Source organism: Littorina saxatilis, linkage group LG6 (assembly GCF_037325665.1).
Source record: "Littorina saxatilis isolate snail1 linkage group LG6, US_GU_Lsax_2.0, whole genome shotgun sequence".
Lineage (NCBI taxonomy): Eukaryota > Metazoa > Mollusca > Gastropoda > Littorinimorpha > Littorinidae > Littorina > Littorina saxatilis.
The window spans coordinates 25,737,664-25,752,626 of record NC_090250.1 but is presented as its reverse complement, the minus strand read 5'-3'; the positions used below and the strand labels follow the sequence as shown (position 1 = coordinate 25,752,626).

The window sequence follows — 14,963 nt, the reverse complement described above, 5'->3', positions numbered from 1 at the left end:
AGTTTTTACAATGACTTCAGTATTTGGAATACTGCAGTTCTTGTTGAGATTCATGACAATTGATACTCGCAAACACGCACACACACACCAAGGTCTCATAAACGACAATTGAAGAAAGTAGAACAGCTCAAACAATGCATCCTCACACTGTTTCTATAGCACACTCAATCCAAGATGTGAACTGGGGCCACACAATAACCCTCTTTTATCACATGAAAGGATAGATTAGTGCCTTGCAGTAATACAAACGAAAAGTAGGAAAAGTAAAGCTGTAGATACCAATGTTTCAAGCATCAAAAGGCACCACTGCTAATAATGAAATACTCTAAACAAGTAATGCTCATTGAAACATCCGCCCTTCTTTCACCTACTGGAAAGCGCAGTTTTGTTTGTTTGTTTGCTTAACGCCCAGCCGACCACGAAGGGCCATATCAGGGCGTTGCTGCTTTGACATATAACGTGCGCCACACACAAGACAGAAGTCGCAGCACAGGCTTCATGTCTCACCCAGTCACATTATTCTGACACTGGACCAACCAGTCCTAGCACTAACCCCATAACGCCAGACGCCAGGCGGAGCAGCCACTAGATTGCCAATTTTTAAGTCTTAGGTATGACACGGCCGGGGTTCGAACCCACGACCTCCCGATCGCAGGGCGGACGCCTTACCACTAGACCTACCGTGCTGGTGGAAAGTGCAGTTAATCACATACAACAAAAGAGAGAAGAGAGAAGAACAGAGACTTCTGTTAAAAAGACACATTACCTTGCAATAGTACAAGAAGAGTATTACTTTTTTTCCCGACAATTAAATGAACACAATAAGCTATCATTTGTCTACCAATACTTCATACTCTTTGTATTTAAAGTCCAATATCACATTCAAGAGATACTTGATACTGTCTCCAGTAACCTTTTGTTTTCATTGGACTGTACCTTAAACGTAAGTTAAACATAGCGTTTTGGATCAATGCTTCACCACCACACCAAATGTTAAGAGAAGATACAAAAGCAAGCAAGAAAACAAGTCGCGTAAGGCGAAATTACTACATTTAGTCAAACTGTGGAACTCACAGAATTAAATTGAACGCACTACATTTTTTCACAATAACCGTAGTCCGCCGGTAGTGCAAAAGGCAGTGAAAGTGACGAGCCTGTTTAGCGCGGTAGCGGTTGCACTGTGCTGCATAGCACGCTTTACTGTACCTCTCTTTGTTTTAACTTTCTGAGTGTTTTTAATCCAAACATATCATATCTATATGTTTTTGGAATCAGGAACCGACAAGGAATAAGATGAAATTGTTTTTAAAACGATTTCGGAAATTTAATTTTAATCATAATTTTTATATTTTTAATTTTCAGAGCTTGTTTTTAATCCGAATATAACATATGTTTTTGGAATCAGAACATGATGAAGAATAAAATAAAAGTAATTTTGGATCGTTTAATAAATAAATAATTTTATTTACAATTTTCAGATTTTTAATGACGAAAGTCATTAATTAATTTTTAAGCCTCCATGCTGAAATGCAATACCAAAGTCCAGCCTTCGTCGAAGATTGCTTGGCCAAAATTTCAATCAATTTGATTGAAAAATGAAGGTGTGACAGTGCCGCCTCAACTTTTACAAAAACCGGATATGACGTTATCAAAGACATTAATCGAAAAAAACGTCTGGGGATATCATACCCAGGAACTCTCATGTCAAATTTCATAAAGATCGGTCCAGTAGTTTAGTCTGAATCGCTCTACACACACACACACATATACACCACGACCCTCGTCTCGATTTCCCCCTCTATGTTAAAACATTTAGTCAAAACTTGACTAAATGTAACAAACAAACCCCCTTGCTCGGTACCTTCAGCACCCAATCCCAGCAAAATGTGGAACACTTACAGTTACACTGTGTTAGAATATTTCAGTTGTCCTCTTTGCTCATACAACAACCAACACAAACACTATCCACATTCAGCTTTTTTGGTCTTTCATCCATTAAGTATAATATTTATCCTTGTCATTTACAGGTGAGTTCAATTGGTTCCAACATCAGATCCTTTCTGATCTAGTCTGTTCTTGTAGTTCTTGGCCATGTAGAAAAAGTAGGTGGTGGTCTCTTTCTCGTTGACATGGATTGTCCGAAAGTGCTTGGCAACCACCTGGAAAAAATGCACACTTAAGAATTAAACAGGATTTTACTAGCAACATGTAACATGATTAATTAAGCAATTGTGCACCATGTAACTGTTTTTAGGCAACAGGAGTATGATGTTAGGAAAACTTTGCTGTCAAAACCAGCTACATTTTTCAAGATGAGGGAAAGGTGACACCCCCTAGGATGGTCTTGCACTTCTGAAAATTGTCCAAAATATCAAGTCATTTTGGCAAGTTTGCTGGTCAAAAGAAATCCTAGCAACATTCCTGGCTTACGTCAGATTCTAAAAAAAACCACAACATCACTGTTGGTGAGACGAACAACCGAGATACATTTATTTACCAGCCAAATAGTAATACTAAATAGGCCTCCACTGATAAAATATATTTTTTGCACTACAGTTTGCCATAACTGGCGAATAAAGATCTTTACAAATATCACATCAGATTAATAACAAGAAATCAACATCAAGACACTGATGAACGCTCTGTACGCAACTCACAGTCACAAACATATCACAGCCTCTTTCTCTGAGTCTCAATCAGTTTATAAAGGTTTCAGTCATTGATGAGTGATGTATCAAAGTTTGAAATGACAGATCATTCAAGTAGCAGGTCACTCACAATAAGTAGAGGGGAAGGGCAGGGTGTGTGTGTGTAGGTAGGTAGGTAGGAGAAAGAGAGATAATGTGTGTGTGGGTTTAATGAGCATACCTCAGCAAGCTGGGATTTGTTCAGCCCTGGTCTGTTGGTAAGTTTGAAGTGACGTTTGTAGCGTCGCAGTGTGTTCACTGGTATCTGGAAGAAGTCAATCTGAAACAGACAGACCACCAATCTCAGTATTACATAATGAATTTCAACACATCTTCCACTTTGAGTCGAGAAAAAAAAAAGACCAAAAGTCAGCAATTGTAGTTAACTGATACATAAGTAGCCTAAGATGTATCGTTTTGTATGTCACAATTTTAAGGGGTGGGTGGATCATAACATGTTAATGATTTTATACACAAGTTGATGGAGCCACAACATGCAAGAAAATACAAAACATCTTCAGAAGAGTCTACCTGACTTTTTTCTCTCCAAAATCTGAAAACTTATTCGGAAACCATTTTCACAATCCCAAATTCTGGATTTTCAGATAGGAACTTTCATCCTTGGTATCTCAGTTTTGAACCTGGTACAGACAACGCCGCTTACCTCGAACTCGCTTACCTCGATTTTTCGGATACGTCGAAGTGAACCATTGGTCCCGGCCAGCAGCCTTCTTTTTATCACTAAAATTCCTTCACTCACCTCGACTTTGGATAGCTTGATTTTCTGCTTAGCTCGATCTCATGCCCAGGTCCCACCTTATTTTGATCACATCGGTTAGCTCGATCTCCTAATTTTGCGGCCTTCACAGACTTTTTTTCTCCTCCATATGACGTCAAACGAGAAGTGACGCACAAATGTAAACGTCATAAGATTATGTTACCCCAAAGAGATGAGGAAATCTTTCGCAAAGAATACATGGAAAATAGTTCCCGCAAAAAAACCAATCTAATTGCCAGAAATGAGAAAGAGAGAGAGAGAGAGAGTCCACAGCAAATATTCAGTGCGTTATTCAGTGCAGAAAAAACACGTAAATCATGTGCCTGTGACGCTCAAATAAAAAGAAGAAAAACAAATGATGCTTTATAATATGATGTCACAGGGCTGTGCTAATGACGACAATGTAGTAGATCACATGCACTGGGAGAAGCGCCGATGGTCAACTTGGTGTATACAGACTACGCTGCTTACCTCCATTTTTTTGGATACGTCGAAGTGAACCATTGGTCCCGGCCAGCAGCCTTCTTTATATCACTAAAAATCCTTCACTTAATAATAATAATAAAGTGTATTTATATTGCGCCTATCCCTTACAAAAAACAAAAATATTTGGCTCTAAGCGCATTACAACATGTGTAGGGACTTGGTACAATCAAGTCTGACAAATACAATAACACAATATACAGTCGGTCTCTTGGGTAAAAATGGGAAAAGCAGCTTCGACATTTAAACACTGCTACTAAAAAATCCTCTAACAATGCATACTGCTTTACAATATGCATTTATGTATAAATATAGTTAAAGAACATCGAGTTAATAGGATAGCTCGAAGTCTTTCTTTGAACAATCGAGCTATCCGACGTGTTGGATAGCACAAACTTCGGATACCTCGAACTTTTTGGGGGGCTCCGACGAGATCGAGGTAAGCGGCGTTGTCTGTATTTTCACTTCAAAATATGCTGAAGCATGAACTAATTAAAAGCTTACTTCTGGATAATCATCATCAGCATCAGGTGACCCACGACCATCCATGCTTTCCTTCCTCTTCCTCTTAGTGCGAACACGTTGGATCATGTTCTTGTGGTAGTCACAAATGTAGATATGGGGAACCTGCAATCAAAAGCCCAACAACTTACCAACAGAAACATTCATAAAGATACTGAGCTAAAACCTACGAGTGTCACAACAATGGCTCCGCTCTCCTGCTACAAGGAAATCCCTTTTATTGTTATCCACTGTATATTTTTCAGACTTACTCCATATTAAGACATGACTTTTTCAGATATTTGGCGGTTTTAAGAGAGGTTCTACTGTACGTCAAATATCTACCCCACTGAAAAGCACATAAGCTAGTCAAAAGCATTGACAATGAAGGCTATATGAATGAATCATAAGAGTAGCAAGTATGGGGGAAGTCTATGAAATAATATAGTCACCACATTTTTTTAATTTTAAATTCTCAACTAAGGAAACACAGCTTTTAGCATACAGATATTTGGCAGGGAGGAATTTCAATTAGAAGGCATGGCCAGATTATGTTAAACTTCAACATCAGATAATATCAATAGTTTTTCAACTTCAAGCTGCAACAAGTTGCGTAAGGCGAAATTACTACATTTAGTCAAGCTGTGGAACTCACAGAATGAAATTGAATGTAGTCCGCCGCTAGTGCAAAAGGCAGTGAAAGTGACAAGCCTGTTTGGCGCGGTAGCGGTTGCGCTGTGCTTCATAACGCTTTACTGTACCTCTCTTTGTTTGGACTTTCTGAGCGTGTTTTTAATCCAAACATATCATATCTATATGTTTTTGGAATCAGGAACCGACAAGGAATAAGATGAAAGTGTTTTTAAATTGATTTAGAAAATTTAATTTTGATCATAATTTTTAATTGTTTAAATTTTCAGAGCTTGTTTTTAATCCAAATATAACATATTTATATGTTTTTGGAATCAGAAAATAATGAAGAATAAGATGAACGTAAATTTGGATCGTTTTAATAAAAATTATTTTTTTACAATTTTCAGATTTTTAATGACCAAAGTCATTAATTAATTTTTAAGCCACCAAGCTGAAATGCAATACCGAAGTCCGGCCTTCGTCGAAGATTGCTTGGCCAAAATTTCAATCAATTTGATTGAAAAATGAAGGTGTGACAGTGCCGCCTCAACTTTTACAAAAAGCCGGATATGACGTCATCAAAGACATTTATCGAAAAAATGAAAAAAACGTCTGGGGATATCATACCCAGGAACTCTCATGTCAAATTTCATAAAGATCGGTCCAGTAGTTTACTCTGAATCGCTCTACACACACACACGCACACAGACACCACGACCCTCGTCTCGATTCCCCCTCTATGTTAAAACATTTAGTCAAAACTTGACTAAATGTAAAAAGCCACCGGTTAGTTTAGCTGTTCTTTAAATTTGTTGTAAACGTGCTTAGATATTAACATACTCAATGCGAACTGATACCTCCTTGCATAAAATCAGCGGTCCAGAAAAAGGAAGCTAAAATCAAAAGAGCAAAATTAAGGAGTACGCACTGTATCATCACGGACAAGCTTGAGCTTGCGTTGTTGCACGGTCTTTTGAATACGCTTGCTGTAGCTGGCATTGCCTGCTTGGTTCTGGCACCGGTCCCCACCATCCAGTAAGCAACACACCTGGTCATGGCCACCGCGACTGTCATCTTCCGATGTAAACCCATTTGTACTGCAAACCAGAAAACTGAATTCAGAACACTGAATATTTTATTGCACAGAGTACCAGGAATGTGCCTTAATGTTGCGGTAAATTGAACTATCTCTGACTTAGAATTGTTTTGAAATTCAAAAAGACACCACACAGTGACACACATGAACAGAAACTGTATAATTATGTTTAAATAACCCCTCCTGAGTACACATACACAGTGATGGTACGCAAACTTTGATGATGCAAACAGTCCAGAAAAAAACAGTAGTCTGGTCATTGGAACCAGTAAGAATCCAACTCAGAGTACTGGTTTTGTGGTTTTACCAGCGAAAAAAACCCGGTAGTTCTAAAAATCTACTGGTAAGTCATACCGGCAGCCATTTTTTTCTGGTATTTCCTAATTTCAACCGATAAAATACCGGTAATTACCGGTTAACACCAATACTGACACATACTACAACTTCGGTTCATTTGAGCAAAATCACAAGCGGTTACTGAACTGATGTACCAGGGGTGTCGTTTGGATCGGCCCTTCGGCCAATCGCCGATTTTTTTTAACTTTGGCCGAAACGTTCATGTCTTTATCGGCCAAATGTCCGAAGAGTATTTGTCTGAATCGGCCAAGGTTTGTACGTTTTTACATTTAGTCAAGTTTTGACTAAATGTTTTATCATAGAGGGGGAATCGAGACGAGGGTCGTGGTGTATGTGTGTCTGTGTGTGTAGAGTGATTCAGAGTAAATTACTGGACCGATCTTTATGAAATTTTACATGAGAGTTCCTGGGCATGATATCCCCAGACGTTTTTTTCGTTTTTTTGATAAATGTCTTTGATGACGTCATATCCGGCTTTTTGTAAAAGTTGAGGCGGCACTGCCATACCCTCATTTTTCAATCAAATTGATTGAAATTTTGGCCAAGCAATCTTTGACGAAGGCCGGATTTTGGTATTGCATTTCAGCTTGGAGGCTTAAAAATAATTGATGACTTTGGTCATTAATAATCTGAAAACTGTAATTAAAATTATTTTTTTATAAAACGATCCAAAACTACGTTCATCTTATTCTTCATCATTTTCTGATTCCAAAAACATATAAATATGTTATATTCGGATTAAAAACAAGCTCTGAAAATTAAAAATATAACAAGAAGAGCAAACGCTCGATCGAGTCACTTTCGCAGTTTGTTTGTTTGTTTATTTATTGCTTAACGTCCAGCCGACTACGCAGAGCCATATCAGGACGAGGAAGGGGGGGATGAAGGGGGCCACTTGTCAAGCGATTCCTGTTTACAAATGCACTAACCCATTACTTGTGTCCCAGCAGGCTTTAGTAAAACTAAATTAATACCTACTGGAAGATTACCAGTTTCCAGTATGTTAAAATAGGCTTAACCTATCTACTGCTGGACTTACATCAGAACACTAACAGATTAAACTATACATGAATCGCGAGACAAGCGGCAAGAGAAGAGATTTTTGGAAAAAATACAGGTGAATGAGCAAGAAGGCAGAAAAAAGAAAAGAATTCATGAAGAAAAAGAGAGCATGACAGGAAAGAGGAACCAAAAATCTACCTAACAGCAAACTAGAAAGCTCCTGCGGTTCCAAAAACAGGAGGGGCCTTTAATTTCATAACCGCAGTGCCCCACTGCGGGACACTTTCGCAGTTCTGAATATTATATGAGGCATCAGATGGACAGGAAGAAATTGCTATTCACAACACAATGCATACCTGAAGCATACCTGTGACCTTGAAAAAGGTCAAAGGTCACCAAAGCAGACGTCAAAGTGTAGAGGTCACTGGGAGTCACGTTCACATAAAATTTGAGCCCGGTCACTTTTATAGTTTCCGAGAAAAGCCCAACGTTAAGTTGTGTGTTGCCGAACAGAAAAGGCTAGTTATCTCCCTTGTTTTTCTGATAACGTTCGTAAAAGGCTACAGATGTAAATACTTTGATGTAAAGAATAATCCTACAAAGTTTCAATCACATCCGATGAACTTTGTCAAAGATATAAAATGTCTAATTTTTCCTTTGACGCTGACCTGTGACCTTGAAAAAGGTCAAAGGTCAACGAAACCATCATTAAAGTGTAGAGGTCATTGGAGGTCACGACTAAACAAAATATGAGCCCGATCGCTTTGATAGTTTCCGAGAAAAGTCCAACGTTAAGGTGGTGTCTACGGACGGCCGGCCGGACGGCCGGCCGGACAGACTAACACTGACCGATTACATAGAGTCACTTTTTCTCAAGTGACTCAAAAATTATGATTAAAATTAAATTTCTGAAATCGATTTAAAAACAATTCCATCTTATTCCTTGTCTTTCTTTCTTTCTTTATTTGGTGTTTAACGTCGTTTTCAACCACGAAGGTTATATCGCGACGAGGGAAAGGGGGGAGATGGGATAGGGGAAAGGGGGGAGATGGGATAGAGCCACTTGTTAAGTGTTTCTTGTTCACAAAAGCACTAATCAAAAAATTGCTCCAGGGGCTTGCAACGTAGTACAATATATGACCTTACTGGGAGAATGCAAGTTTCCAGTACAAAGGACTAAACATTTCTTACATACTGCTTGACTAAAATCTTTACAAACATTGACTATATTCTATACAAGAACCACTTAACAAGGGTAAAAAGTGAAGAATTTTATGGGTGAGAAAAGGAAAGTAAAAGGACTTTGGGGAGGCAGAAATAGAGAAGAAACAAGTAAAAGATCCTAATTAGGTTCACGGCATTGCGACCTTCTCTCAGAAGTTAGTAGAGAAGGCTCCCCCATCCACCACCCGGGGGACGCGCCTCTACGCCAATTAGGGGGCGCGAGGTTATTCCTTGTCGGTTCCTGATTCCAAAAACATATATAGATATGATATGTTTGGATTAAAAACACGCTCAGAAAGTTCAAACGAAGCGAGGTGCAGTAAAGCGTGCTATGCAGTACAGCGAAACCACTACCGCGCTAAACAGGCTCGTCAGTCTTACTGTGTTTTGCACGAGCGGAGGACTACGGTCATTGTTAAAAAATGCAGTGCGTTCAGTTTCATTCTGTGAGTTCCACAGTTTGACTAAATGTAGTATTTTCGCCTTACGCGACTTGTTTGCTAAAACTGCTGCCGATGTACTTAGTCAACTGACTGGCTTTTATTTTCTTCGCGAATACCAAAATCGAAATATCAATGTTTTGAACAGAAGCCACTGACGAAAATTATAGCTACCAGAGTGGTTTCCCTTGTCCAAGGAAAACCACACTCTCAGCGTTTGCGTCCGCCGGTTCGCGATAGTTTATCAGTCAGTGCTTTCGATTTGGATTTGAACATCATGTGGCAACCAAAAAAGAAACAAGAAGAGCAAACGCTCGATCGAGTCACTTTCGCAGTTCTGAATATTATATGAGGCATCAGATGGACAGGAAGAAATTGCTATTCACAACACAATGAGTCACGTTCACATAAAATTTGAGCCCGGTCACTTTTATAGTTTCCGAGAAAAGCCCAACGTTAAGTTGTGTGTTGCCGAACAGAAAAGGCTAGTTATCTCCCTTGTTTTTCTGATAACGTTCGTAAAAGGCTACAGATGTAAATACTTTGATGTAAAGAATAATCCTACAAAGTTTCAATCACATCCGATGAACTTTGTCAAAGATATAAAATGTCTAATTTTTCCTTTGACGCTGACCTGTGACCTTGAAAAAGGTCAAAGGTCAACGAAACCATCGTTAAAGTGTAGAGGTCATTGGAGGTCACGACTAAACAAAATATGAGCCCGATCGCTTTGATAGTTTCCGAGAAAAGTCCAACGTTAAGGTGGTGTCTACGGACGGACGGCCGGCCGGACAGACTAACACTGACCGATTACATAGAGTCACTTTTTCTCAAGTGACTCAAAAATTAAATAAATTAAAGTAAATTGATCAGTGGCCAAGGTTTGTTAAGGTAGGTGATTCTGGACAAAATGACAGCAACACCGTGAATGTGGACAGTGTCAGTGTGAGTGGTAGTAGTGTTGTCGAGTCGATCGAAGCAGACGAAAGTCACCGGGAATCAAAATCTGCTGAGCCAGAGAATGAAAAGCGTCCTCCAAATCGTGGTTTCCAAGCAAAATGGCTCACCCTACACCCATGGCTTAGCTATGATGTTCTCATGGGTGGGAGCCCAAAATGTTGCCAGGACTGAACATTTTGGAAGGCCGGGGGCCAGGGGCCGCCAAGGCTCCAGCGGGGCAGCAACCTTGCTGGGGGGTCTAGGAGGGCAGCGTCCCCCGGCCGAAAATGAATTTTAGCATTTTAGGGAAGGTTTAGGTGGCCTCTCCCGGATCTAAATCTTGGAACAAACAAGCTTTTTAGAGATGCATCTACTCTATACTATATATAACAAGTCGCGTAAGGCGAAATTACTACATTTAGTCAAGCTGTCGAACTCACGGGATGAAACTGAACGCACTGTATTTTTTCACCAAGACAGTACAGCTTCGTCAATCCCCGCGTGAAGGAAATCGCTCACCTCCCACGTGCAAAACGTAGTGATTTTGACACGCCAGATTAGCGCGGTAGCTTATTGTGCTAAGCAGGAAAGCGCGCTTTTCTGTATTCTTGTTAACTTTCTGAGCTGGATAGGCTGTACTCAAAACAAGCTCATATATATAGTATATATTTTTGGAATAAGATGAAATCATTTTTGGATCGATTTCTTAAATTTTAATCGTAAGACTAATTAATCTATTTTCGTTAATTGTGATCACATTTTAAAAGTAAACATGACATAATGTATATTTTTAGATTCAGAATGTGATGAAGAATACGATGCAATCAATTTTAAATCTGTTTGCGAAAAATCGATTTTAATGACAACTTTAATGAGCAAACTCATTAATTAATTTTTAAGCCTCCAAGCTGAAATGCAATACCAAAGTCCGGGCTTCGTCGAAGATTACTTGACTAAAATTTCAACCAATTTGGTTGAAAAATGAGAGCGTGACAGTGCCGCCTCAACTTTCATGAAAAGCCGGATATGACGTCATCAAAGACATTTATCAAAAAAATGGAAAAAAACGTCTGGAGATACCATACTCAGGATCTCTCATGTCAAGTTTCATGAAGATCGGTCCAGTAGTTTTCTCTGAATCGCTCTACACACACACACACACCACGACCCTCGTCTGGATTCCCCCTCTATGTTAAAACATTCAGTCAAAACTTGACTAAATGTAAAAATGGATGTAAGTGTGTGTGTGTGTCTGTGGTCGCCATACCTCAGAGACGGCAAAAGGCAAGGACGAGATATTATGCACGCACACTGCCTAGGAGCCGCAGATGTGCACCTGGGTTTTAGTTTCTCGATTCATTGTTTCCTTCCTCAGATTATGACCCTCCCCATTGTTGAATACAGCCTATACAGTCAAAGGGAGGTAATTCTTGCTATGTTATCCATGGAAGGGAGATAACTCTTAGCATTCTGTGTCATTCTCATTTCCCCCAAATGTGTGATTTGGAGTTTTTCTTTGAGGGCTTTGCTAACACCCGGGCGAAGCCGGGCCTGACTGCTTTTTATATAATATATATATTAAACAAGATGTAAGTGTGTGTGTGTGTGTGTGTGTGTGTGTGTGTGGTCACCATACTTCAGAGATGACAAGAGGCAGGAACAAGATAGTTTGCATGGACACTGCCTAGGATCCGCAGATGTGCACCTGGGATTTAGTTTCTTGATTCATCGTTTCCTTTCTCAGATTATGAACCTCACGTTTATTGAATACTGCCAGAATATTGAAGGCCAGTTCAGTGCCTGGTGTTCACATGTAGCAAGCACATAATGCCAGTGATATTACAGACTCTATATCGCTCCTATGAGAAGAAATGAAGGACAGTTCAGGAAATTTCTAGAAGCAAAGGAAGGTAACTCTTACTTTGCTATACATTGAAGGGAGGTATCTCTTCTCATGCAGGCACGCCTGATCAGTCTTTACATAATATATAGAGTCGATGTTAGACCTGCTTCTCAAGTATCTAGAATTTTCCTAAGAAATGGAGATAACTCAAGTCAAAGTTATTTTCAGCAAAAAGTGTGTTGATGGTAATGCTTTCACTCTGTCTCCCAGCCTTTTAATCCAAACGTATGAGCTCACACTTTCATCTATTCTTATTGGAATAAGATTCTACCTGTAGAGGTTTCTGAGAGAGAGGGGAGATCAGAAACACCGGGGCGAAGCCGGGCCTGACTGCTAGTAATATATAAATCTTGTAAACTCGAAGGGGGCCCGGGTAGCTCATGCGGTAGAGCACTGGACTTGTGATCGAGAGGTCGCTGGTTCGAATCCGGGCCGGGACGGACACGGGTCAACTTTATGTGCAGACCCAGAGACGGTATCCATCTCCCACCCCCGTGTCACCACAATGGCACGTTAAAGATCTTGGTCATTCTACCATAAGTGCAGATGGCTGATACCACCTAAACACGCAAACATCAAAAAGCCGCGAGGGCGTAAAACTCGAATCGTATAAACCAATTCATGTCCAATATAGGCAATTAAGACCTGACGGACAATAAGCACCTTGACATTTACTTTTTTTCAAAGGTATTTGTAACTGACCAGCTGAAAATGAATTTTAACAATTCAAGAGGGGCTAGTTGAGCCTCTCCTGCCGTCCTGGCTTTAAAACTGAAAACAAACAAAATAAAAAAATGGGGGGGGGGGGGGGGGGGGGTATGAATGTCCCGAATCCTTGTCACCTAGTTTTGTCTGTGATTTAAAAAATGTTTACCGCATTAAAGGAAAATTGCCATGCTAACAAAAAGTTAGGCAAACACAGGAAATAACAGTCACCTCCCTTGTATTACACATTTTTACTTGTAGCTTATGATTTTATCATTGCAGGTATATTCTTAAATAATATTTGAACCATAGCTTGAACCAAATGAGAAACAAGAATCAAGTCAGTTTGTTTCAATTGAACTCCTTCAAAAAGGCTAACGGCTCAGGCAAAAAAAGAAGGTTTAGACAAAAACAGAAACCCACGGAGTTATATATCCCTTGCTGATGCTATACACAGATGCTGCTTTTCAATTTATCAGGAGTTATATTCTAAAATGATTGTTGAATCATAGCTTCCCCAACTCATTAAAAATTACCGGTCATTAATTGTCGATAACCACTCGCTAAAAAATCTATTAACAACCTGCTGGCGAGGCGCATTGATACAGTCTCAACTAGTCTCGGTTAGCTTTGAGGGTCAAGTAGAAAATATGAAGGCCAACAAAATACCAAGACCATAAGGTATGCGAAGTGATGACGTCAAATATGTGACGTAAGTTGATGCATGAATTCTTCCGGACTACGTCAGTCAATTCCAAAGATCGCTTTTGTGATGAAAGAATTTGTTTTAGAGTTTGCTGTCCAGAAACTCATCGTCGAACGCTGAAGAAGAAGAAAAAGAAGAAGCTGTCCAGAAACCCGTCAAAAAAGAAGGGAAGTTTGCTGTCCAGAAACCCGTCAAAAAAGAAGGGAAAATGTGTGTGAAAGAAAACAAAACAGGAGCAGAGTGATACGATAGGAATACAGAGACATATTTCTTGGGACTTGAACCTTGCAGGTAGGTGGACTGAAAGTAGTGTGTGAACAGAACAGAACCAATTCTGTCTGTTTACAACCGCATGAAAGCAGGAAAGAGATCGTCGTCATATTGAATTACAATAACATTAACATGCTTCCATTTGAAACTTCTCGGTCTTCATCGGGGATTGACGCCCTCCCGTCGGGCTTCAATTAGCTTTTGTCGGGCGTCAATCCCCGATGAAGACCTCGAAGTTTCAAATGGAAGCATGTTAATGTGTAATTAACTGTTGAAAAAGTAAAAGTAACCACAATACGCTCTTGCACATCTACTTGTAACTAGTGACAGCATTTCGATTTTCATCACATAGACTGAGGCCCCTGAATGCTTCTGTACTATAAATGCTGATTCTTTCAGGTGCCTGTGCTTCAATACAGCAAATATTCGAGTGTACTTCATTTGAGATTGCAACGAACAATGAAGTAAACATGGCCTCACGGTACTTGACCTTCGAGTCAAACATCGCGAGTACGTAACTGAAAAACTCTTATCGTCGCAAGCATTATGGCAAGTATCGGGTAAGAAGCAATGGGCATGAATAAAACCGAAACCTGGCTTTCGGCGCCATGATTGTTGAGCAAGGCTGACGAAAACCTGAACGAGTATCTTGCCCTCTAAACTTTAGCTGGATATGATCACGAGGACCACAATTCCATCCTGTTAGGTTTTCCAGAGATAGAATATCTGCCACTTCAAAGTACATTTTGCCTACATTTCTTTGATCTATGAACGAATCATCGTTGGGAACCTCCATGTTTCAACACTTGCTGGGCGAGCGGGCATTTACCTACAACTTCACAAAGGCATGATCTTTTTATTCGACGTAAATCAAGATGCACAGATAAAGTAACAAATACCTCATCTTTTGGGGTGACTTTCCCGTAAAGTTCACTGACAAAATCTGGACTGAAAATCAGCATGAAAACGTAACAATCACGAGGGCAGGAAGATAACAAACACCCAGTATCCACTGGCACTGCGCGATGTACACGGGAAAGTGTCGAAGATGGCGGAATATGTGAGGTCAGAGGTTAAACCCCATAAAAGGACTAGAAGCCACGCCCACAAAGTGTTGTTTACACCTGTTTACAAGCGTTGTAGGCAGCGTGCTTCCATTATAATTATGCCATTTTGTTACAAATAAATACTCCACCTTTATTGCTGGTTGTGCTGAGATAGTTTACTTTCGAAATAGTT

At 39.9% G+C, this 14,963-nt stretch overlaps 1 protein-coding gene across 2 annotated transcripts in view; it reads right to left on the bottom strand.

Annotated features, from left to right (window-relative positions):
* Positions 1 to 936: 936 nt before the first annotated feature.
* Positions 937 to 14,963, bottom strand: part of LOC138968830 (histone deacetylase complex subunit SAP30 homolog) — a 24,851-nt gene continuing 10,824 nt past the window's right edge. For both annotated transcript variants that reach the window (XM_070341489.1, XM_070341488.1), the window contains exons 3-6: positions 6,011 to 6,179; positions 4,453 to 4,575; positions 2,869 to 2,967; positions 937 to 2,159 (exon numbers count right to left, since the gene is read on the bottom strand). In XM_070341489.1, the coding sequence (XP_070197590.1) occupies positions 2,034 to 2,159; positions 2,869 to 2,967; positions 4,453 to 4,575; positions 6,011 to 6,179 (517 nt within the window). In that variant the 3' untranslated portion in view covers positions 937 to 2,033. The remainder of the gene's footprint in view (positions 2,160 to 2,868; positions 2,968 to 4,452; positions 4,576 to 6,010; positions 6,180 to 14,963) is intronic.